The sequence below is a fragment of the Raphanus sativus genome, chromosome 7 (assembly GCF_000801105.2).
Source record: "Raphanus sativus cultivar WK10039 chromosome 7, ASM80110v3, whole genome shotgun sequence".
Classification (NCBI taxonomy): domain Eukaryota; kingdom Viridiplantae; phylum Streptophyta; class Magnoliopsida; order Brassicales; family Brassicaceae; genus Raphanus; species Raphanus sativus.
Window position 1 is genome coordinate 5,696,411 of NC_079517.1, and position 25,135 is coordinate 5,721,545.

A 25,135-nucleotide genomic window follows, 5' to 3' on the forward strand; every position below is an offset into this window, starting at 1 on the left:
TCATTTAGTTTGTAGTTTTTGATTCGGAAAGATCTTTCGGATTGAATATTTTCTGTTTGATGTATATTGGAAATACTGTAGCCTTGTTCCTTAGTTTCAAATCGAAGCAAAAAAAAGAAAATCAACTTGTGAAAAAAAAAAAATATTTGTATTTATCAATTTTCATAGGATTAAAAGGGAAGAAAATATGAGGAACGATGCTAAATCATGCTCTATAATCATATAGCAAAAGAAAAGAACAAATTCATACAAGATCCCAACAACCTCTACTATCATTGGAGAGGAAATAACACTAACATGTGCAACACTACTTACATAAATATTTAACATTACTTATAGAAAAGGACATAAATAACATGACAAATTAAATTTAATTGATGCAGACGTACATGCAAAAAGGTGCCTCGAAATCGACCTGGAAGTGATGCCGCCTTTGTCTATTACTCAATTTTTCTTTTTGCAACACTTATTCAATCATTATAATTTGCTGAAGAAGACATGTCCTAGCTATGAAACAATCCCCAAGACTATGTTTACAAGCATAATCACAACCCTGGAGAATAAGAAAAATACCAAAAGAGCATCCGTACTTTATTTTTATTTTGGATTTTGGATTTTGGATTAGAGAGGAACATCAAATTAAATGTAATTTGTATTTTAACTACATGTTATATTCTTTTATACATTTGCTTCCAAAAAAATTCCAGTGAATTTCATGATAAAAGTCAGAGATCTGAGTGTGAGGAGACGATTGAAACACGACTAGAGGAGGAAAAAGACCCAATGGGACAAATCTTATCGCATCTAATATAAATAGGTGTTGTTTTCTTCTTGAAATTATATTTGAAAACTCCCAAACTTTCTATTATAGATCTATTTAGATGGTCCTCTTTCTTTTACGTGCAGCTAGCCCACTATGAGCAATAAATTTCCATTTATTATATTATAGCACGAAAGTTGACAATAAGTAGATAAAAGTAGAAACCTGAATGGATATAGATTTTATTTGTTAGTATAGTTCTGTTATTGCTAGCAATCCAAAGACAAACTGATAAAATGCGAGGCATAAAGGATGTATGTGTAATTGTTCTTGGAATCCATAACTATATCTTAATATAGTCTTCTACTGAAATTAAGAAAAATTTGAACGTCTAAACACCAATAATAGTGACCACCAACATGTGAAGAGCCAACCAAGAGGACAAGCCACACAAACCATCACTTATGGCATATAGTATAAGATGGCATAATATATTTATTAGTAAAAGTTATATACATAATACTAATGTTTTACGAATATTAAAATCATTATCAAATAAACACAAATTATATTTACATGTGAGATTTTGTATTACCAATTGATTTTAGTAATTTTGATTGATTAAAGACAAAATGTTGGTGATAATATTAAAAATAACACTATACAATTAACTTTATATAATTATCTCTAATAATTATTAATAGATTTGAATTAATTTAAAAAAAATTGTTATATTTATATTATATATATATACACGATATTAGGAAAAAGTATAAAAATAAGTTGTTAAAAATGCTTAAGGTATTTAAAAATGTTAGACTGGCACTGAACACACGTGACAAATATTTCATAAAAGAAAAACATTTGGCGAAAAAGTCGTCAAATAAAACCATAAATTTGTTTTAACAATAAAAAGGATACTACATTTTAGGACAGGACTTGGGTTCACCCCCTGTGGTGAACCTTTAAATTCACCACTTGATTTATAACCAATCAAAGTGATATGTGGATAATTAAATTAAAATATTAAATATATTTAAAAATAGTTAAAAAAAAATAATGCCAATTCTAAATCCGAAATCTTAATTTCTAAATCCTAAACATTAATTCCTAAATCCAAACCCTATACCCTAAACTCAAATCCTAAACCCTAAACCCAAATCCTAGACCCTAAACTCAAACCGTATACGCTAAACCCAAATTCTAGACCCTAAACTCAAATCTTATATCTAAATGCTAGATCCTAAACCCAAACCGTATACTCTAAACTCAAATTCTAAACCCTAAACGCAAACCGTGAACCCTAAATCTAAACTCTATACCCTAAACACAAATCATATACCCTAAACCCAAACCCTATACTCTAAACCCAAATCCTAAACCCTAAACCCAAACCATACCTACTTCGGGGTGCTATCACTAAAATAGAAAAAATTACGCAGTAATTCTTCGGGGTTTACGGTTTGGGTTTAGGGTTTAGAATTTGGTTTTAGGGTGTACGGTTTGGGTTTAGGGTCTAGCATTTGGATCTAGGGTTTAGATTTAAGGTTTGGCTTTAAAGTCTATAATTTGGGTTTAGAGTTTAGAATTTGAGTTTAGGGTTTAGGATTTGAGTTTAGGGTATAGGGTTTGGATTTAGAAATTAATGTTTAGGGTTTAGAAATTAAGATTTAAGGTTTAGAATTGACATTATTCTTTTTTGGTTATTTTTAAATATATTTAATATTTTTATTTAATTATCCACATGTCACTTTGATTGGTCATTAATCAAGTGGTGAATTTTAAGGTTCACCATAGGGGGTGAACCCAAGTCCTGTCCTACATTTTACTATAAAAGAAAAACATTTGGCGAAAAAGTCGTCAAATAAAACCATAATAGAACAGGGGAGGACCACGTAGGTTCCCATTTGCACGTATTTTGGATTTTTCAAGTAGCCCTCATGGTTAAGATTTGGGTCCAAAATCCACTATTTTACATAATGTTGTATATATTATGGTGCAGAAAGCAAGAAACTGCATTAAATATGAGAACGTGAATGTTTTAAACTTTCTATTATATAATGCAAAACTGCATTATATATATATATATGTATATATTTGTCTGTAATGTGATTTATACCAGAATATGTACATTTCATATATATACCAAGTGCATACCATGATTTCAAATTAGTTTTGAAATAGTATCTTTTTTAGAACACTTGTATCTTATTTTCTAAGTTTAATACTCCCTCCGTTCCTCAAAGTAAGATTTTCTAGAGTTTTCACGTTTATTAAGACTACAATAAATATTTGCCAACTTTAGTTTACTATTTATGTTTTATACAATTTCCAATAACTATCAATCAATAAAATTTAATCAATTCAAATATTCATAATTAATGATCCTCAAAAGTATACAAAAGTACCTCAAAAGTATACAAAAATACCTTAAAAATATAGAAAATCTTTATTTGTGAAACAAAAATAAAATCCAGAAAATCCTATTTTTAGGAACGGAGGGAGTATATATTTATTTTTTATCTAATCAGTTTCTTTCTTATCAATTTATCAGTTTATCGAGTGAAACTGTAAAATGTATAGAGTAGTTTTCTTATTCTCTTTAAAAAGTGAATATATGTTAAGCAATTTGGGTTCGAAGACATCTCATTACACTTCAGCTTGTGACTACACAGATATAAATTTATCTTACCGTTCATCTGAATATCCGAAATAAAAATTTATGCATGGACGATCACTCTTTTGTGAATTAGTTTGAGCTTCTGAATAGACTTTGGATGTCCTAAAGTTTTTAAAAAAAAAAGTAAATCTAAAATTTTACTATATATAGGGGAAACATTCCCGTACTATGAATGTGACAATTCAAAGGAAACAATCTAAGCTATAGCTAGCTAGCAACTGATTCCTATGATTATTATTCCTGCAACAGAAAAACTTGCATATTTGTTCTATCAAGGTTTTTTTTTTTTTACTATCAAGGCGACTTTTAGTAAACTCAATATGATTGGTGTCTAAAAGAGTAGTGTAGTCAACTTTTTAAGTAATCAGTTTTAAAACATATAGCGTGAGTACTTTATTAATTAAGATCAATCTGAACTTCAGGTGAGCTTTTAGCAAAAAAAAAAAAAAAATTCAGGTGAGTGCGGTTGGGAGTGTTTGAAATCAGATAGAGAAAACTTTACATACCATTTTCTAATATGTTTTATACATAACATTCATTTCAACCAGTGCTATTGGTTCAACTTCTCTATGAAAAAGTTTCAAAAAAAACTTCTCTATGAAAACTATTTAGTGTCAACTCTATATTCAGGTACATAAAGATGTTGAAAAATAAATATAAAGCAGTCCAGTCCTGGGGTAGTAAAAAGGAAATGTGAAATGAGAGAAGAATTGAAGATGAATGCATGGAATAGTGTGTGGGGAAGGCAAGGCACATGCTCCACAAAGTTGCGTGAGGGGTAAGTATCACTCTTCTTGTGCCCTCTTTACTCTTTTACTTTTTGGGTGAAAAATAACAAACGCTCTCTCAGCCGTTGGATCTCTTTCTTCCTTCATCATGCTTACGTCATCCTATATATTTGGTCCCACGCCATCTTATATTAGTAATTTAGTATTCAGTTACTATTTTTTTTACTAGGATTTGCAGCTTAACAAGTTGCTTCCTATTTTTCGGGTAGAATTTATAAAATCTAAGAGCTCAAAAGGTACTTAAATCTGTCATCGAGGTATATATAAACTGCATTAGTTTCCAAGAAGAGATTAAATGTTTGATTTTTCAATCTTGCTCAATAATGAATATGGAGATTGGTTTTGTTTTCTTCCAAAACTATATTATGTCAGGCATAATATCTTTTTAATCAGTATTTGTAAACGCTGGAGTTTTATGTAATTTAATATATTGTCTTTTCAGAGGTTAGGTTCGATGAATGAAATGAATGTTTATATATATGAACATTAGATTAAAAAATTATATATGACTATTTAAAATATCGTTTTTCCTTCTCAAATGAGCACAAGATCAAACATGCTCGTCCTAAATTCAGTAGTTTTATAATATTTTCGGCAGCTATACTGCTAGTCTTTTACTCCTACGTACATGTTAGACATCCCAATAGTATTTTTCATTTTATTTTCCTAAAATAGACCCAATAAACAAACATAGTACACGCAACATTTAAAACAAAACAAATATAGAATACATTTTACCAAAAAAAAAAAAAAAAACAAATATAGAATACAATGCGGAAAAAAACTATATGTTACATATTTTTTTTGACTTAAGGCTTTCAAATATATATATATATATATATATTACCATCACTAAATAATATATATATACTTCTTAGAAAGACTGAATATCATTTTATTGTTAAAAAAAATCTTGAAGAACTTGATATAACTACAATGCCAATGGCTAATGCCAACTTCAGCAGTGTTCGCGGACGCCAAAAATAGATAGAAATTATCTATAAACAAAACCTTAGCTAAAAACCTAAAACTAACACTGATGACGAATGCTAACGTATCATATCTATCAATTGCGTCGAAATTAACAAGGACCCTATCATTGATTTCTTCTTTTGGTAACATTTGGAGAAGCACGCAAAGAACATAATGTTTTTCCAGTATGCTATAAACAAGTGACATCATAGAACTTTGATCATTTAACTTTTTTCCAATAATTGCATTTTATTTTCAAATGGTCAGATACTAACTCTAAATGGGTTGATTCCTTGGGTTTTCGTGTAGCCTAGCATTTCCTTTTGAAAAAATTACTTTCAGTTTTTCTTTCTTGTCTAGAGCATCCTCCTAAAATCACCTTATCTCACCTGAGCATGACTTTTAATTTCCACTGAAAATATACACAATTAACATCTCATAAACCAAAAGTTTCAAATTTTCATATAAGAAAGCCGAGTAAAATGGAAGTAACACCAATACTATACATATACTTAAAAGTCGTGGAAATGAAAACTAATACTCACTACATAGATATTATGATACATAGAGAGAGATGAGAGACTTTTTTTTCTTCTGTTTTTTTTTGTTCACAAGAGATGACAAAATACACTTTAACATTTTACCAAAAAAAAAAGAGATGACAAATAGAATAAATAAATAAAGGAATTGTCCATAAAAATACGGAGTACAGGAAGATGTAGAAAAAGTAATAATGATGGAAAAAGATAAAACATCACGCAAAACCTTAAAAGAAAGTCGTCTAGTTGTCGTGTCTTGCTCTCTCCTCAAATAGTTTTTGCCGAAGTTTTCACGTCAACTTTTTTTAACCCTAATAAAATTTTCATCCCTCCTTTGTATCATACTATATTAGTACAACGAGTGCCCACCTCTCTCTTTCACCTAACCTTCTCGTTTCTCTTACTCTCCCTCTTTCGCTTTCTTTCTCCCAGTACAAAAAAAAATGTCAGTCAACCATTACTCCACGGACCACCACCACACTCTCTTGTGGCAGCACCTCCACACCACCGACGCATCGGATACAACCGCCGCCGCCACGTGGCTCAACGAAGACCAGAAAGAGTCTCTCTTCGAGAAAACTCTCACACCAAGCGACGTTGGCAAACTCAATCGCCTCGTCATACCAAAACAGCACGCGGAGAAATACTTCCCTCTCAACGCCATTTCCAATAACGCTGACGCGTCTACGGAGAAAGGGATGCTTCTAAGCTTCGAAGACGAGTTAGGCAAGTGCTGGAGGTTTAGGTACTCTTACTGGAACAGCAGTCAGAGCTACGTGTTGACTAAAGGATGGAGCAGATTCGTCAAAGACAAACAGCTAGACCCAGGCGACGTCGTTTTCTTTCAAAGACAACGTTCTGATCCCCGGAGACTTTTCATTGGCTGGCGTAGACGCGGCCAAGGTTCCTCCTCCGCTGCTAATCCGACGTCGTATTCTAGTTCTATGGCAGCTGCTCCTCAGTATCTCCAAATCCATGCCTCTAGTAACTACTCTAACCATCCTTCTCACTCAGAGTATTCCCACTATGGTATGTCATTTTCTTACTACTTGTTAATTTTAATTTCTTTAACTGTGTAGGGTTAACCTTATGTTTTTTTTTTCTAAAGCGTTAATCTTATGCTGTCGGGATAATTACAACACTAAACACCTATATGATTTTATTTATAGTTTATCTTATACAGTAGTAGTGTGTATGATAATTATTATTATCAGTTCTACACGATATACTGCCCATTACGTGTGGATTTAACAACCTGAGTTAAGTAATATTCTGTTATTATACAGCTATGATTATATTTTTCTTTGTAATTAAAAAAGACCCCGACAATTTTTTTTATTTTTTGAACAACGACCCCCACAATCTATAACTTATTATCTCCAAGTTGTTGTTAATAAAACTATACACGCGTTCATAGCGCGTGTAGTATACCGTCCAATACCATGAGACAAACGTGACTTGTGTTCAGTTGTGTTCGTGTTTTTTCTGTTTGTTTCCTCCAATAAATTTAAGAAGCTCACGTGTCGTTACTACAGGCGCCGCCGTAGGAACAGCGTCGGAGACTCACTCCATACCATCGTCTTCCGCCGTCGGAAGCTCGAGGACGGTGAGGCTTTTTGGTGTGAATTTGGAGTGTCAAATGGATGAAGACAACGGAGATGATTCTGTTGCCGCCCCGACCGCCACCGAGTGTCCTGACGGTTATTATGGCCAAAACATGTACTATTATTACACTCCTCATCCTCATAACATGGTAATTCTGCGTTGTTTTTTACCTTTGAAATGTTATATGAGTTTATATTATCAATCAATCTGGGTACATTACATCATCACTATGATGATATGATAATTATAAAAACAGATGGGTGATGCTGTTTCTCGAGATGAGACAGCTGAAACTATAATTTAATAAACGAGTACTGATTAGGAGAGATTTTTTGGGTTAAGTATTAATATAATTAAGAGGAATCAGGAATCTGTTAAGAGACTATAGACTTTTGAGCAGTCGCACATGGCCACTTTGTTAGTGACTTAACCCTGCTTCGTATTAATTATTTGTTTTTCTATGAGCCCACTTTCATTTATTTTAATAGAAGACAACTAATTAATAAAAAATAAAGTATATATGCTGGTCTCTGCAATCACTGTTGCTTTTTTCATTCTAACAATGCTAAGGAAATGTTAATTGTTAGGTTTGATTGTTTGAAAAGGAAATGTGTAAATTTACAAAAAAGGAATAACAAAATATGTATAACAAAATTGATGTTTATTTATATATGCATGTTTCATAGTATCTTTGTTATAAAACAATGATAGTGATAATTTTTGGAATAATAATTTTATAAAAACAGAATATAGCTTTCACGGGGGATACGATGAAGCAGCTTGGAGATAGACGAGGATGAAAGATCCAAAGAAGTGACAAAGAATTTGGAATTGACTTAAAGCTTTTATGGGACCAGACTTTGCGCATTCTCTATAGCCACAGAGGCCCATTTTCTAGAAAATAATTGTATGCAATTTTTAATAAAAATATCTCATTGGCTTCCGTACCTTATGTAACTAATTTGGAAAATAGAAAAATAAATTGCTGAATTTTAGGACAATTCTTTTTTTTTCCTATACTTGCAGAGTCGGAAGGAAAAAATGGAATATCAAAAATACATCTCATGATGACGTGTTTACACATGCATATGTAACAGTTGTAGGAAAAAGTGCCTATTTCAACATGAACTTTACGCGTCGTGCCTATTTCTTCACGAACTTTGTAGTAGTGCATATTTCACACTGAACTAAACAATTTTTTTAAAATACTATATGAACTTTATGCGCCGTGTCTATTCCTTCACGAACTTTATAGTAGTGCGTATTTCACACTGAACTAAACAAAAATAAAAAAATACTACATAGACTCTCAAAATCGTGCTTATTTTAATATTGAGTGTTAAATGTGTTAGTCATCCGTTAATTTATCAAAACAACGTTATTTTGTATAAATTTTGTGAAATTAAAAATTAAAAATAAAAAATAAAATATACGTTCAAAATCGTGCTTATATATATTGACTGTCAAAGGTAATAGTCATCATTGAATTTATCAAAAAACTATTTTGGATGCATTCTATGAAATCATCCGTCGTTTTTTAATTTTTTCAATTTTACAAAAAAATCTGTCCAAAATGATGTTTTGATAAATTAATGTATGACTAACACATTTCACTTGCTGACAAAGAAAGACTAACACTTTTGACGGTCAATATATATATATATATATAATCACGATTTTGAGTGTCAAAAGTGTTAGTATTTTTTTGTCAGCAAATCAAAGGTGTTAGTCATATATATATGTACATTAACCGTCAAAAGTATTAGTATTTTTCTGTTTAGAAAATCAAAAGTGTTAGTCATACATTAATTTATCAAAATAACGGATGACTAACACTTTTAACCATCAAATATAAATAATAACGATTTTGAGAGTCTATGTAGTATTTTCTCAAGACTAACACTTTTGACAGTCAATATATATATATATATATATATACCGTTAAAAGTGTTAGTCATACATTAATTTATCAAAACAATGTCATTTTGGATAGATTTTGTAAAATTAAAAAATGACGAATAATTTCATAGAATTTAACCAAAATAAAGTCTTTTGGTAAATTAAAGGATGAATGTTACATTTGACAGTAAATATATATAAGCACGATTTTAAGAGTAAATTTTATTTTGATTTTTAGTTTCACAAAATTTATTCAAAATGACGCTATTTTGATAAATTAACGGATGATTAACACATTTAATGTTCAATATTGAAATAAGCACGATTTTGAGAGTCTATGTAGTATTTTTTTTATTTTTGTTTAGTTCAATGTGAAATACGCACTACTATAAAGTTCGTGAAGGAATAGACACTACGCATAAAGTTCATATAGTATTTTAAAAAATTTGTTTAGTTTAGTGTGAAATACGCACTACTACAAAGTTCGTGAAGGAATAGGCACGACGCGTAAAGTTCATGTTGAAATAGGCACTTTTTCCAACAGTTGTACTTGTCTAATGATGAGTATATATATACATTTTCTTCTGGTGAAAGATGAAATCGGGAAACTGATGAGATTTTTATAAAAGGTGGGCCAAATAAATGATGGTTTGTGGTATTGGAAGTACTATAGTTATGCTTTTACCTTTTCACTAGCTTCTCTCATAGTTTCTCACTTTTTTTGTTTTGTTTTTGTTTTGGTGAACAATGTCATCGCTTTGGAAGGCATGGTTCAATTCAAATAGTTTAACCAAAGATCAAATCAATCAAGTCACATATATTATGTACTCAACTGGAAGTAGGGCAAAACATGTATATCTTATCATGTATTTTATTTCCGGGAAGTCTACAATTTTTTGACGAAAAGAGAAACTTTAAGAGAGTCCTACAAAAACCTGTTCTTTTTCATGTACTAAGGTCAGATGAACAGTGAATCATCTGTTGAAAGCGATCGTATGTTCATGTACTGCTTCTTTTAGTGCTCTTTCAACATTTATATCTCATTCATAAAAAGTATATATACAAATCAATCATTGGATCAGTCCTCCACCTCCCATGTGCTTCCAAAAACAAATTGTGGTATGATCCAATGATATCTTTAACTAGCACATACATTGTTTCTTTCATCAGTTTATTTTATCTCAATAAACCATTAAACATGGTTTCATATTCATGATTTGATGGTTTTATCAACCAGATTTCTGATAAAATAGACTACAGTCAGACAAGGGACTAATACCAAGGCTGCTTTCGGTAGTGAGGTAGCTATAGCTTCGTTATGAGTTATCAATAAACTAAAAGAAAAATTGCCATCTCTACTACAATCATTTCGGTGTATGCTTTGTCAAAAAGAAACTCTCAAAACTATCTGCATATGGCACCAAAGGAGTAAAGCTAAGGTTTGATTGGACAGAAAGTTTCCACAACAGAGATGGTAACAATATCATGGGCCACTCACTAACTACAAATGCTCGGGTTGTATGCGCACATGTTTCAACTTTGAGTGCAGTAACACTGCTCATCCCTAAGGCAGACACACTTGTTGACTTGACAGCATGGGTTGATATTCAACAGGTAATGCAAAAATACGTTTCAAGCGACTTTCGTTTCGATCTTCATCTTACTTAGCCACAACAAGTGACCTAATTCTCTATAGGGCCCATGCAGATTCAGGAAAAAGATACTTAACTTGTTGACTTGAAGGCGAACTGATCTCCTCCCAATGGTTTAGTGGCTTTACAAGTGGGAGAGGGAGGGACCCCTCAGAGATGCGCCATTATCACTAGTCTTTCAAGCTTTTGGCTACATTTAAGATGCTCAGTGGCCTCTCCTGCATTAGGGGTTCGTCCTTTGATCATAACAAGACAAAGTACAGCTCTGAATCTGATTGCTCAACTTTTCCTCAAATCTATCTGATATCTATGCTTTTTTTCCCCGCCAACTTTTCTGAGACAGCATTATGTGAGACTATTACAGATAGCATGGATTTAAATCCACTAACAATGCATTGGTTGAGATCAACAGTGTTTTTTAACTTGGGAAAAAATAATTGTGTATAGGAAAGCACAAAAGAACAATTTTGCAACTAAAACTAAGCCTTGCTTACTGTTTTTTAAGCGGTTCTGAAACAATCACCTGAGTCTCTGACATATAAAAGGTATCCTGCAATGAGCCAGCCTGTGATTATCAAAAGTCCTTGAATAAGCTGTAAGGGTATCAGACGATATACATCATCGGTTTCAGAACAAAAGTTTCTTGTAACCTGTCCTCCCCTGCAGCAGTTTTAGAGGTAAAATGAAAACTGAATATTTTCTTTTCAAGCTAAATAAATAAATGTTATTTCTAGATGTTGCAACACAAACAGGCTACATTTTGCACAAAGGACTACATCGTAGATAGAAATCTCTGGATTCTTGTGGTACAATTAAAGGAATCCAAGATCTAGCAAAGAAAACACGCTCGCAAACACCTAATGAATCCAAGATTCTGGAGCTAACAACAAAGTAAATCTCATGTAGTCTTTCTAGAGTTGTCCGGTGATTCATCCTTAGGGACTTGAGACTCTTCTTCTTTGCTCTGCATAACTTGCTGGACACCCTCATGGTAACCTTTGATAAAGCTTGCAAGAGCATCTTTGTAATTAGAGGCTCGTGTCATGTACACACGATGTAAGGCAGGCCTTAAAGTCTCCATCCCACCTCTTGCAGCTACCGCTGTAACGGAAATTAAATGAACAAAAAATGCGGTTATGGAATGAAAAGTAGTAGGTGGGTTTGGTTCATACCAAGATCTTCCAAAACAGAGGGGTCTTTGTTCTCAGTATCTTTGGATTGTTTCTTGGGTTCAGCATCACCCTGCTTCTTGTAATCATTGGGACGAAGCTCGGGACCTATATCTCTCACCCAGCTTGCAGCATATAGCCTTGAAGCTTCCTTCAACACCTAAATTTACAAACAAAAATAAAGATTTCATCCAAATGGTTAGCATTGAGATTTATTTTCTGTTTTCATCTAAAGGAGAAAGGCACTAATAGACTACTACTATGTACACAGTGAGGAGGAGCGAATTACAGAGCTCTCCTATCAATGTTTACGCACAACAATCAAATCATTTCAAGATTCTGACGTAACTGAAATGACTCTATAAATCGAGCAGAAAACACAAATAGAGTGAAGGTAAAATCTCACGAGGAATCGCTCGTGCCAAGTCAATTTGCGGCGTTTGATGACGTGAGGAGGATCGGGAAGTGATGAAGGTAAGACGATTTCTTTGAGATCGTAACGGATGTAATCGGAGACCTTACGATACACAACCTTCAGCTTCATTCTCGCTTTCCGTTTACAGTCGCCGCCGATCTCAGCTAAGTTCGTATCTTTCTTTAATTTTAATTGGGCTTCTAATGGGCTCTAGGCAAAACAATTCGTTTTTATATATTGGGCTTTTAACAACACATGTCACATGGAATGAGATTCTCTGTACACAACTACTCTTGTCAATGAACTAATAACAAAGGGTGGTGTAAAATGAATTTGCATCTTCATCTAGTTAAGGTTCAGTTTCAGTTTCTTCTTCAGACTCTGTTTCATTTTGCATTTGCTTGACTTGCTCGAGCTGTCTTAATAGGTTCAATCTTTCGGATCCGTATGTCGAAGGTATCTGAACAAAGACAGATAGATGTTTTGTCAACTTAATAATCAAAGAGATCAAGAAAATACAAAAAAGTAAGAGCATTACCAAGCCTGGCACATATCTTTGAATTGCAGCAAGTATAGCCGCATGGCCAACTGGTGTGACCTGTTTTAACATAAAAGCGTAACCAATAGATTATTTCAACAACTCAAAGACACACTGCCAAGGATGAACAACCAAATGCATGCGGAGGGAATCGTTTTTAAACTCACAGGAAGAATCATAAGAACACCAATGGGAAGAACTGATGCTAAGTCAGTCACGGTTCTGCGCAGAGCTTTTTTTTCTTTCTCTGTTAATTCATCTCCTATTACAGACCTCCGAAGCAGCTCCATCGCAGCAGCTGAATCAGATCCAAGAAGCTGAGTACCTTGCCACACGTCCTATCAGAAAAAATATCACAGTAAGTCAAAGGAACAAAGATAATCAGAAAAAGCTGGGTGCCATGAGGCTTGGAATGACTTTCATACTGTGCTTGTTTCTTTGATTTTCTTAATGACTCTTCCTTTCTTTGAGATCTGGACCAACTCTACACCTTTCATACTACTGCTTGATCTAAGAGGATCCCCAGAGGTGCTTCCCTGCAGAACGTGCCAAACTGGATATTTACTAAATGTGTCGGAAAAAAGAAACAAACATCTTGCAGCAAAGTCTGGTTACTACTAACCACTTCATTTACAGACTCATTTGTACTTCCTTGGACCCGCTTCTCCAGCTCTATCAGTTCATTCCTTAGAAGTTCAAACCGATAAATCTCATTGGGTCCTGAATCCACGCTATCATTGTTTTCTCTGGATCTCTCAATACATTCATTTGCCAGCTTATTGTCAAAAAATCCACCACCTCCCTGAGTGAACTGTTATGTGGGCTGCTGTACTGGATTAAACCCGAAGGGAAGACAAGGCTCGGCCCATCTAGAAGGCAGCTGATCTTATCACTAGCCAGCTGTCCCTAAAGAATAAAGAATAACACGTGAGGGACATCCCATGTGCTCCTAACGGCCTCGTCACCTGCGTGTGACTGAGGTTGGGGTTCTATTTATAGCTTGTTAAGAGTAGAGAGAAAGGTATCTAAGAAAGTAGATCAAAGTTGATAGGAGAGGTGAGAGAACTCTCCATAAACACTCTCAAAACCCTTGTAATCTCTTGATCTTTTGGGAATACAATCAGTGTTTCTTCATAGATCATTAGTTTTACATACTGCTCGTAACATGAACCATATGAGATTTTAGTATTCCACACCGTTTAATAAAACGAAATGCATTTTTGTTTTCATATTATAGGCACCAAGAACTGAAGCCAGCCACGCTTTCTAAAAAGGGCTAAGAGTGGTTTATGTTTTGGTCAGTCTAAGCAAACTCAAGCTTCAGCAATCAAAAGGAAAGGTCTGAAAATAACAACTAAACCTCTTGCAGGGAAGCTGCTTTGGCTCTGAAAGACGCCTCCAAAAATTCAGTCTCTTTCTTAAGCTTCCTTATTTTCTCCAGGTCAGAGCAAGCGGCTTTTATTTCTTCATTCCTAGAGGCGGAGCTTGATGCATTCAACTGTTGTAGCAAGCTTTCCAGTCTCACTAGAGCTTCATCTACACTCTCTAGAGCCTGTGAAAATAAGTGCTGTTAGCAGCTATAGTACATTTGACAGATCAGAGTTTTAAACAAAACAAAAAAAATATTGGATTCAAAGTGTCTGGAAAAGTAAAGTGAGTTTTCATAGAAGCCCAACCTTGTCAACTGAGCTCGACACTTCAGTTGATAATGCATTCATGTCAATAAGTACTGCTTCTGCCAAACTGCATCACACATTGTCCAATTGCACACTGTCAGGCAATGCTCCATAACAAGGATGCAAACATGCAAAGTACACAGAGCATGCTTCATTAGCTTTACCTAGATCTCCCCATTACTTCCTTGCACTGAATTAACTTGTTGTGCCTAAAAATCAAAAAATGAAAATCAGTTGATCGTCCTTTTATTCGTCTAACTATCCAAAAAATCTTTTGATAAACAAAAGGATACATACCCCTTGGATAAGAACTTTGCTGCCTTGACATTAGAAGGGTTCTCTGGCCATTTGCTGTATTTAATAAAACTCTGTAGCCAATAAGAGCAGACATCAAATATTTGAGGAAGAGCATCATAACTAGGTGGCCCTTCTGGTCTGCTCTTATGCCCATGTGCTTGTTTGGCTGGCTGCAGGTCTCTTTTATTTGGATAGAAAGGAAGCCACTCTAGTTCTTCACAGACAACCTACACTTATGAATTTCCATGATAAGAATAAAATGAAAAAAAGTATATTTCCACCAATAACGGTATGGTTTATGCTTACCTCAACATACAAATGGTATGACCTAATAGCTGAAAGTTGAGGATATTGCTGGAGACTTCCCCCGATGAAGTGCCTTGACAAAGAAAAAATAGCGAGTTGAAGTGGTAAGGTGGATCGACGAGTATGACAAGCAAAATAGAATATAAACAATGAGTAGTCACCTGACAAGGTCTTCTACAGGATTCATTAGAGAATAAGAACCATTTGCAGCTAAAAAACTCTGGGTGCTCCTCCCTAAAGCAATGAAGAATCCAAAAATAGCTAAATCTCTTCCCAGAACCTGCAAGGCATCAGTAATAACATGTTCTGATAAACTCCCAATATATTTACAATGTAAACATACTATGAGTCGTCATACACTTTTGAAAACTCTCTATTCATTACCTCGATACTTTCAGACGTTGCTACTCTCGACCATATTTTCTCTCGATCAACAGCCCGAAGCAGTTGGTTTTGTATAAGATCGACCCAGAAGACAACCTCATCTGTAGAGCAGTAGTAGTCACTTTTTACTCTGCATGCAGCTGCCCGCGGTCCAAAGTGAACGAGAAACTCTCTACGTAGACCGATGCTTTTCACTGAATAATAGGCCTGAGGGAGTGGAACAAGGTCAACAAGCTTGTCCATCAATCTTCCTGCAGTATCTGGAATCATAGAGGAGAAGGGCGGGCACGAAAGTTTTGTTGGGCCAAGTTTTGTGACTGCTGCTATGCAGCTGAGCACAAGCACGAGAAGTGACACATCTATCTCATTGCTTGCAGCTGAGGACTTTCCTTTGGCAGAGCTGGAATCAACCATAAAGTATTGTCACTTTCCAAGAAAAACTAACAGTCAAACGAGTGGTTCACAGAACTTATGACTCGAAAGAAGTGACTTACGAAGAAGTAGCGGCGACAAATCGTTGGTCCCTTTCAAAACAATTCAGAAAAGATGAAACAGCAGAAGGAACTTGGTGAGACCAAAACCATCCATTGGCTTGAGGGTGAGTGGAAGATAGTTTGTCCCGCATCACACTATCAAGCGGAGCAGCTTGGCGAGATAAACTGCACAATGGTGACAAAAATTTCTAGTAAACGCTCAAATGAGATAAATTCTTAAAGCATTAATTAAGAGAGTCATGTAGTAGTAGTAGTTACCTTCTTTGCACAAAGACATAAAGATCAATGTCTCTTCTGTTTCCTCTAGATGAAACTTCATTTGCAGCTTGTAGTAAGGAATACACTGAAGCCTGAGAATGATGAAACAGAAAGATGAATTTAGCTAAAAAAAAATATGACAAGAGATTCTTCGTCGAAGCTAAAAACCAATAGTGTAGCCACTGGGATGCATTGACATGGTAAAATGGGTACATATATACCTGATAAGAAAAGGTCTTAACCCATGCATTTGTATCGACTCCCAGTACCAGCCAAGCTGCTGAAAACCATTGTAATTTGGAAGAGGAGATCTTATTCTTAAGCCCAAGCTCAAAAGTTGTGGCAGAATCATGCAAAGACTGAATGAGTTCATCGCAGTTGCACTCATCTTGAAGAGATCCACTGAGTTTGGCCCTCATCTCCTCAACATCACCGATATGAGGAGGAGTCCCATTGACAGCCACACCGGCGGCAGATGCAAGGAGAAAAGGCTGCATTTATACAAGCTTATATCCTTGTTTCCAAACAACTTCCTATGAAGAGAGCTCGTTAAATTTTCCCAGGAGTTTGATATATAATCAAAATTCTAGCACTTTTCTGGAGGATGTAAAGTTTCCAATGGACATCCGCGAGAGACAAAAAGGGTTTGAAGAGCTACAAATGTAAAGATTAATGAACACGAAAAGCAACATATTAAACGAGGATCAGCCTATGCAGATTAACATTGTACGTGAAAGCTTAGCTAACTATTATCTAACATAGCTTCCTTGCTGTTTAAGGAGACCAAATCTCAACCTATTAAAATCACCACCAACACTTGACTTGCACACAAATGACTAAATTTCTCAGAGGACAACGCAACGAGAAGTGAACTATACTGTTAATGAAGTATTCACCAAGGAAAAAGAAGTGCAGAAAAAACATTCATATTCAGCTCCCACAACCAATTTACGTTATATACAAGCAAGATAATGAGGACCATGAAATCGATAAACACTAATAGGTTCCTGCTACGGAGTTTCACGAAAGGACCATCAAACTCGAAGATGCGCAAAGAAACAAATGGGTGGGTTACCTTAACGATACGAGACCCGGCCGTTGTAGCTTAACGGCCCATCTACCATGAACGCTTTCAAAAGGAAAAACCAATTCAGCGGCGAATATCCTCTGGAATTTTCGGTGGATGGCGAAGATTAAACGAAGCAAAGCGATATATCGCTGGAGAATTTGATGCTTTATGTTTGGGGGGGAGGGAGAAGGAGACGAGGATGATGTGGCAATACGAGTATCTCTTTCCATTGACGTGGAGGCCAGAATATTTGTGTTCGTAACGAAATTTTCTTGATTGTTCAACAAACACGTAACCGTAAGCATTATTTGATTATCATCTGTAATGAAAACGCGATATACAAACATACACTCCATGAGAAAGTTCCATCCATTCCAGAGTCGCCCGACGAGTTTACGAGCTTTCCCGTGATAACTAGTTTTAATTCGATACAATCTAACAAAAGATTAACAGATAAAATGAAGCAAGAGAGCAAGTGAAAAGTTAATAACGAAGCTTTGCTCATTGTCTCTACACACAGCCAGCCACACTACTAAAAGTGCTCTCATCATACTAGCAGAGGCCACATCCAGCATTTTCTTTTGCTATTTTCGATTTGGTTTAGTCAACTTTCAATCTTTCAGACGCTGGTTCAGGCAGTCCTCTAGGTTCTAGCTACTACTAAGTCACCAAAACTTTGCTTCGCCTTAAGCAGTTTGGTGGTGCCTTCATTTGCTCATGTACTTTAAACTTCTTTATTATACTGTATTATCTTTTACCCCAAAAAGGTTCAAAAACTTTATTTTCAAGTTTCCAACAAACCAGTAGATCATAATATCCAAATGGGAAAAAAAAAAAACAAAGAACTAACAAAATCATATTGCTACTAGTTCAACCAATGAGCTAACTAGATGACCTTTAAGTTTATAATATAATTTTCAAAAAGGATCGCGCTAATTCCTAACCTGAAACTAATTACCTTTAATCGATATTGATAAGAGAAAAGACAATACTCTGGAAAACTTGTTCACGCCTCAATTTTCCATCCACGCTCAGCCAGATCTTGAATCACACGCTTTGCAGCTTCTGCATTATCGTTAAGAGGAGTGTAACTCCACTTCTCAACCATCTTGAGATATATTGGAAATCCAACATACGTCAGAATTCACACACACACACACAAAAAAAAAAAAAACAGAGAAGGATGTCGCAGATTAAAGCTATCAAAATCTGGAGTAGAGTTATTAGAATTACATCTTCTTTGCCGGTTAAAGGCCGAACAGCTCCTCTTTCACGAAGGGTCTTCTGGAAGTCTGAGAATTTCCATGTACACCTTTCAGCACCCACAACATACACTGGTTTCCTGTTGTGATGAATCTAAGTAAGTTTCAGTATCATCTAAAGAATGAGAAACAGAAGAGGATGTTTTTTTCTCACTCAAAACATACCCGGTAGTACATGCCTCGCTCAACATACTTATAGAGTCAGCAGTTATGATAAAAGCATCGGCTAAAGCTAGATGCCCCAAATGCGGATTAGGCTCTGAGAAACGGAAGAAGAAGAAGAAGAAGAGAAAGCATCAGACTTTTGACATGGATACGTTGGGGATATATCTAAAATCCTTCACCTTTTCCATCCCAAATGTAGACCTTCGGGTTAGACCTCAATTCTCTAGTTACCATCTCTTTGACCTGAAGAAAGATTGAGAAAGCATGATGACCATATCCGCTCCATCCACATGAATGTGATATTTTCTCTAGAGAGTTATACTTACCTTCTTCGGTGTTCTTCTTGAAAAAGATATTCTTAGGCACCCACAGCTCCAGAGGATACTGTGAAGCATACCACACAGTTGCTTAGCAAGATCAACACCATACAAACAGTTCCCTACACAAAAATAACGAGAAAAAAAAACTTCAAAACGCAGTTATAATGACAACTCATCAAGTTAAGGAGCAAGTGTTTTTACTTGTAGGTCCTCCAATATTAACCACAACCAAAGGTTTTTTTGACAGGGAGGCAAACTCGTCCTTCCATTTCAAATTAGCATTTCTCAGAGTAGAAGAGTCCACGTTGTGAAGAGCTCCAGTAGTGAGAAACTGGATACCATAAATTCGAGCTTGTTACCAGTTTCCATCAAAGCCCCTTTAATGAACATTTGAAATGACACATACCACATTTCTACCTGGAGGTTCACGTGGAGTTACCCACGGCCTGAGAAAGAAAGGGATTTGCTTTTTTCCTTCAGGTGTTAAAGAAAAGTAATCATGACGAGGTGTGATCACTAGATCAAATCTTTCGAGACGCGACCTTGGATGTTGTACCTGGATGTACAAATGGACAACTAACTCAGTTTGCTAAATGGCAAACCATATCACAAAAAAAAAACAAAGACTATGAGGCCAAGATTGTTTTTTTTAACAAGGAAGAGACTTAACCTGAACAACAAAAACATAATCCATAGCTAGTCGTCTAATGGAGCTTGCGACAGAAATAGTATCACGACCAGATGCCACCACTAACAAAGGGCCACTCCTAATCATCATAAAGACAAACAAACATAGCTGATTCAAGATCAAAGCAATGAGCAGTTTTAAAACTGTTTAAGTCTGAAAGAACAAAACCAATGAGGTTTAATAAATACTTGTCAAAGGTACGACGAGCCATGGCAACAATCAACTTCGCATCAGCTATCTCAGTCACATCCCTGATTCCTGTACCAGATCTTCTGTCAACAGATTCATTTGCTTTGAAGGAGAATCCAGAACATACACATCTGATGAACTGGTCAAGCTTTTTGTAGAGAGAGATAGGAAGCCAATGAAGCCACCTATAGATTCCTCCTCTTGTCCTAGCGACACTCTATACACAGTAGAAACAAACTCACTGAGAAAAAATGGATAAAGAGACACACTTTTCGACTCTTAGATGGAAAGACTCATAATAAACATTGAGAAAAAATGGATAAAGAGACACACTTTTTGATTCTTAAGATGGAAAGAATAGTGTTTTTTTTTTGGTTTTGGACGGAGATTATTACATAGTAGAGGTGGTGGCGATCGTAAAGGCCTAATGATCGAACGAGGCCGATGCACTGATTCTCCGCGCCGGCGCAGCCGTTTCCGATAACTATGGCTCGTTTCACTACGCGGGAGATACCTCCCTGGGGATTAGCGGAGGGACCGGTGACGGCTACTTCCGGTGGCTGTGTTGGTCGCATGACAGTTGAGAAAAAGGGAAGTTTCAGAGTTTTTACTTTTTAGTTTCCTTTTGGTAAACTGAATATGAGAAGAACTTAATTGAAACCGGAAAAAACCGAAAACCAACTTAAACCATGAAATGGCGCCGGGAAGTGTTATTTTGTGTGAAAGTTGAGTTTTGAAAAAAAAACTTTTAAAATATAAATTGTGCTGTTTATAAAATTTTGTGTTATATTATGTGAGTTGTTCAAAAAAAAAAGGGTGTTATATTGTGTGATTAGTATATTGTTTATCTTATAATGACCACTTAAACTTCTTTTTTATGTGAAAAAACACTTAACTTGTTTAGATTGTTGAAATTTCTTACGTTTTCTTATATAACTGGACAGTTACTACTTCGACGAGTTAATAGTTTTTTTTTGGCCTCCAAACCTATATATACACATAGATTTGTCAAGAACTAATACTTAGAGTCACAATCACAGTTATAAGGACGAGTTAATAGATGATACCATAACATGTATACATATAAAACAATAGAATTTTTACAGAGGAAAACATCATTCAAACATGGCCAACATTTTGTTCTTGCTCTAGGGTAGGAGGGGGTATTAAATTATTAGAACTGGCCTTTGATAAAACATGCATATATATATAAACGTAAAAACTAAGGTAGAACGGTTAATGCGACTACGGCACTGATTGCCGCTGCAATTGCTCCGACCACAAATCCTGGTAGGTTTCCACCTCCAAACAACGAATCTAACGGTCCAGATCCAAATGACACCACCAATTGTGGTATCACGATTGCCAAATTTAAAACTCCCAATGAAAGTCCTGTGCGTAGAGTTAGCACGTTAGAAAAAGGTGGACAACTGTTTTAATTTGATATCTTAATAATTATGTTACAAAATAATGAATAAAATCACACGTTTTACTTAGTAATATATCTTTGGATTCAAAGTAGAAACAAGATACTGTACCTTGGCCGGCGCCAGAGCTACTTGATATTATGGAAGCTAGTGCGAAGGGGATACTGAAAGTGACCTGATACCAACAAAGTGAGTTAATATGACTGACAAAATAATTAACGGATGGTTAATGATTGTAACAAGAGAATGGGAAAAAAAAAGTCAAGATGGAGACTTACAGCAAGTGGAATACCAAGAATAGCAAATAGAGTCAATGCTCCAGCTCTAATGCCATCGGTCGGACCAGCGAACTCACCGGCGGTTTTCCGGTGATCCTCCGCCAACTTTGAAACCAAAACCGTCATGCCCAAACACACTGCTAGGATAAAATTCACAACCCCCCAAAGCCGTTTAGCTCCACCCAGTTTCTTACTAAGCCATTCAATACCAAGCGACATAAACCCGAGAACGATCGCATTTAACATCAGCCCCAACGCACCAACGTGCACTCCTTGGTTATAAAGCCTCTTCGGAATCTCGGTTCCTCCCGAGTCTCCACCGTACACCTCACGACCCACCCAGTCGGTATCGAATAAAAGGAAAGGGAACCACGCGATCCAGTTCAAGGCCGTGACGATTATCAGCATCCACATGGGACGTTCCATCACCTTGAACGCTCCAAAGATCTCTCCGAAAAACGGAGTTTTCACGTCGGCGTCTTCTTTCTCCGGCGACCATTGTTTGTCTTTGACGTAGTAGAGCGACACGACGGTGAGGGAAAGCAGTAGAATGATAGAGAGGAAGAAACAGCTCTTGAGATTCGCGCAGTATATATCGCACGCCTTAGTCATCGTGAACGGAAACATCTTGTGGAGGTTGGTGTACGACCCCGCCGCGTATCCCAAAATGTTCCCCACAGCCATGAAGAAGGAGAAAAACGCGTTTGCGGTCCGCGTTTTCTTCGCGTCTCCCGCGGCCAAATCCGCTAAGAAAGCGCGGCAAGGTCCTTGGAGAGTGTTGTTGGCCACGTCGAGGATCCAGAACCCGAGAGCGAAGAACCAGATGGCGCGCACCTTCACGGCCTCGTCGAGTTTGTCTCCCGCCAGCTGGCCGATATCAGCCGCGTATCCGATCAGCAGACCAGCGACCGCGACGAGGACGGCTCCGGAAGCGATGAAAGGACGGCGACGACCGAACCTCGAGGTGCATCGGTCGCTGTAGTAACCGACGGTTGGCTGGACGAGCATGCCGGAGATGGGACCGCATAGCCAGATGAGGGAAGACCACTTGTGTGGGATTCCGAGAAGCTGCACGTAAGGAGTCAGGAGAGACAGCTGCAGAGCCCAACCGAACTGTACACCAGCTGCGATGGAAGATACGGATATGATTTTCCTCAGGGGCGATGGTTCACCGGTATGTACCACCACCGTGGATGACGACGATTGCGTCTCTAAAGCAGCCTCGTTTTTCGGGGCTTGGAGGGAACTCATATTGGGTCACAATTTGTTTTCTTTTGTTTTGTGTGTGTTTGTGATGGATGAGACGAGAGATGTATATAGGCAAGGTGAAGAGGAATGCGATCTTTGATTACTGTCTGTAATTATATTTTTGGAATGTATTACATAACTGAATATCCGTTTGAAGTTGGATCACAGCTGTTTTTGTCAAGTAAATATTTGTATCCAGTGCTGTAATTCACATATCCTTGTTAGATAAATCTGTGTTTTATGATAATGGTAACTAGATCTTGACCCGCCCAACCGGGCGGGTATTTATTTTATGTTTTTAGTTATTTATTTATAAATTATATATTTGTAATAATTAAACAAAAATTCAGATTGAAAATTAACATTTGTAGTTATAATAAAAATTAAAAGTTTAAAAAAATATTTTGATATAAATTTTAAATTCTTAATTAAAATAATATAGAAATGGGTCATAATTTTTTCCAATTCCAAAATCTTAGCATTCTTAATAACAAATAAAATAACTTATAAATACATAAAATATATAAACATATTTGAAATTAAAACAAATTTGTTAAAAAAAAATCTTACGCCATTGTTGTTTATTTCTATAGTTGATCCGTGGCCGTATAAATATTTGCTTTCACTTCAATTTTTTCTTTGTTCTAATGATAATATATATATATATATATACATAATTGTTAGTATAACATTTTAAAACAATTTTTTTATTTATTACTTTAAATAATTATATTATGTGATTTTAATCGTCTATTATATCACATTGTATCATATAAAAATCTAATATTTATAACTAATTGGACTTATATTATAAAAGTGTTATGCTAACAATTTATAAATAAAATATTTTATATTTTATTTATATGATATATAAATTGATTTTGATGTGCGATTTTTATTTTATTATTTTTATTAATAAATATTGAAAAATATTAAATGTTAACAAAAAATCTATAAGGAAATTTATTTTGGTTAAAATTCATTCTATTAAAGAAATCTATTATTTAAATTAGGAAAAGACATTAAATATTTAAATCTCTCATTTAAATAAGGAAAAGATAAAATTCTCTAATATCTTTGTTACCAAACAAAATTTAGTTTTTTTAAAGACTCCTATCCCTATTACCAAACAAAAGCTTAAAGTACTTCTATTTTAATAAGATAGATGTCAAAACGTAAATATTGGGCATAAAGAGCTGTATTAACAAAAATCCGTTACTTTAATCCATTTCCATCTACATTTAATCACAAAATCCAGTTAATTAAAGCCCTTTTTCAAAAAAAAAAAAAAAAAAAATCCAGTTAATTACTTATCTATCTAAGGCATATATATCCTTGTTAGTTTTGTTTTAGTAACACAGCTAACATAAATCATTCACAGACTTTAGTGACATTTCCCATATGTCCATTTTATACTTGGTGACGATCGTGATATATTATTGGCTTTATAGAACACTAGTGGTATTCCGGCGCTACGCGCCGGGTTCGGATGGTTTATTTTTAAATGAATTTATCACTTATTTTATGATTCTAGTAAAAAAAATATGTTTAAAATATGAAAATGAAATATGTTAAAAGGAGAATGATATTTTTTTTATTTATTTGATAGTGATTAGCAATCGTAGTATATTATTTTGTTTTGAAGTTGTTTTGGTTTAAAGTAGAATAACATAAGTGATTGTAACTGATTGATTCAATAAAAATAGAATAAAAATTGTTAGTTGTGACAAAGTTAATTTAGTTGAATTTTAAACATAATCTTCGAGAATATATATATATATATATATATACACATATTTTGTGTTAATACTAATATGAAAATCTAAAACAATATATAAACGAAACTGAAAATTGGATCATAAAAAGGCCCCTTATAAATTGGATCATAAAAAGGCCTCTTATAAATGCGTGAGAGATGTGTTCCTTTTCTAAAAAGAAAGCAATTTGCTAATCTGGTTGGGGCCATCAATGAGTTTACTTTTGTAAAGGTGCGAGTGTCTGCTTGCAAACTATTTGTGGAAGGGTTTACCGTCTTATTTTGTTGAACATTATTTGCT

At 35.2% G+C, this 25,135-nt stretch overlaps 5 protein-coding genes across 7 annotated transcripts; 1 reads left to right on the forward strand and 4 right to left on the reverse strand.

Annotated features, from left to right (window-relative positions):
* Positions 1 to 6,103: 6,103 nt before the first annotated feature.
* LOC108817126 (B3 domain-containing protein At5g06250) lies at positions 6,104 to 8,555 on the forward strand. Of its 2 annotated transcripts, none has more exons than XM_018589733.2 (3): positions 6,104 to 6,768; positions 7,275 to 7,492; positions 8,091 to 8,555. In XM_018589733.2, the coding sequence occupies exons 1-3, from the start codon at positions 6,183 to 6,185 to the stop codon at positions 8,142 to 8,144; spliced, it is 858 nt and encodes a 285-aa protein (XP_018445235.1). In that variant the 5' UTR covers positions 6,104 to 6,182; the 3' UTR covers positions 8,145 to 8,555. The 2 variants fall into 2 exon arrangements, with proteins under 2 accessions (XP_018445235.1, XP_018445236.1); XM_018589734.2 differs by having other exon boundaries at positions 7,275 to 7,458.
* A 3,018-nt stretch (positions 8,556 to 11,573) lies between these two features.
* On the reverse strand, positions 11,574 to 12,642 carry LOC108814579 (uncharacterized). The gene is made up of 3 exons (XM_018587178.2): positions 12,471 to 12,642; positions 12,068 to 12,224; positions 11,574 to 11,996 (listed from the first exon to the last, which is right to left on the reverse strand). The coding sequence occupies exons 1-3, from the start codon at positions 12,606 to 12,608 to the stop codon at positions 11,794 to 11,796; spliced, it is 498 nt and encodes a 165-aa protein (XP_018442680.1). The 5' UTR covers positions 12,609 to 12,642; the 3' UTR covers positions 11,574 to 11,793.
* Positions 12,643 to 12,685: 43 nt separating this feature from the next.
* On the reverse strand, positions 12,686 to 18,070 carry LOC108814577 (uncharacterized). The gene is given in 17 exon segments (XM_056991092.1): positions 12,686 to 12,939; positions 13,018 to 13,077; positions 13,185 to 13,355; positions 13,443 to 13,553; positions 13,640 to 13,819; positions 14,378 to 14,569; positions 14,694 to 14,760; positions 14,858 to 14,902; positions 14,991 to 15,217; positions 15,297 to 15,369; positions 15,458 to 15,576; positions 15,681 to 16,080; positions 16,175 to 16,339; positions 16,433 to 16,524; positions 16,654 to 16,928; positions 16,931 to 17,015; positions 17,017 to 18,070. Coding segments are annotated over 17 exon segments (2,481 nt in total). The 5' UTR covers positions 17,125 to 18,070; the 3' UTR covers positions 12,686 to 12,828.
* Positions 18,071 to 18,221: 151 nt separating this feature from the next.
* On the reverse strand, positions 18,222 to 20,756 carry LOC108837096 (mitochondrial fission protein ELM1). Of its 2 annotated transcripts, XM_056991093.1 has the most exons (10): positions 20,521 to 20,755; positions 20,125 to 20,342; positions 19,919 to 20,015; positions 19,655 to 19,804; positions 19,450 to 19,579; positions 19,255 to 19,367; positions 19,108 to 19,171; positions 18,929 to 19,022; positions 18,735 to 18,843; positions 18,222 to 18,609 (listed from the first exon to the last, which is right to left on the reverse strand). In XM_056991093.1, exons 1-10 carry the CDS (start codon positions 20,698 to 20,700, stop codon positions 18,508 to 18,510), a joined length of 1,257 nt encoding a protein of 418 aa, XP_056847073.1. In that variant the 5' UTR covers positions 20,701 to 20,755; the 3' UTR covers positions 18,222 to 18,507. The 2 variants fall into 2 exon arrangements, with proteins under 2 accessions (XP_056847073.1, XP_056847074.1); XM_056991094.1 differs by lacking the exons at positions 18,222 to 18,609; positions 18,929 to 19,022 and having other exon boundaries at positions 18,749 to 18,843; positions 20,521 to 20,756.
* A 415-nt stretch (positions 20,757 to 21,171) lies between these two features.
* LOC108816094 (sucrose transport protein SUC8) lies at positions 21,172 to 23,251 on the reverse strand. The gene is made up of 3 exons (XM_018588665.2): positions 21,831 to 23,251; positions 21,664 to 21,727; positions 21,172 to 21,517 (listed from the first exon to the last, which is right to left on the reverse strand). Exons 1-3 carry the CDS (start codon positions 23,079 to 23,081, stop codon positions 21,348 to 21,350), a joined length of 1,485 nt encoding a protein of 494 aa, XP_018444167.1. The 5' UTR covers positions 23,082 to 23,251; the 3' UTR covers positions 21,172 to 21,347.
* Between the last annotated feature and the right edge of the window lie 1,884 nt (positions 23,252 to 25,135).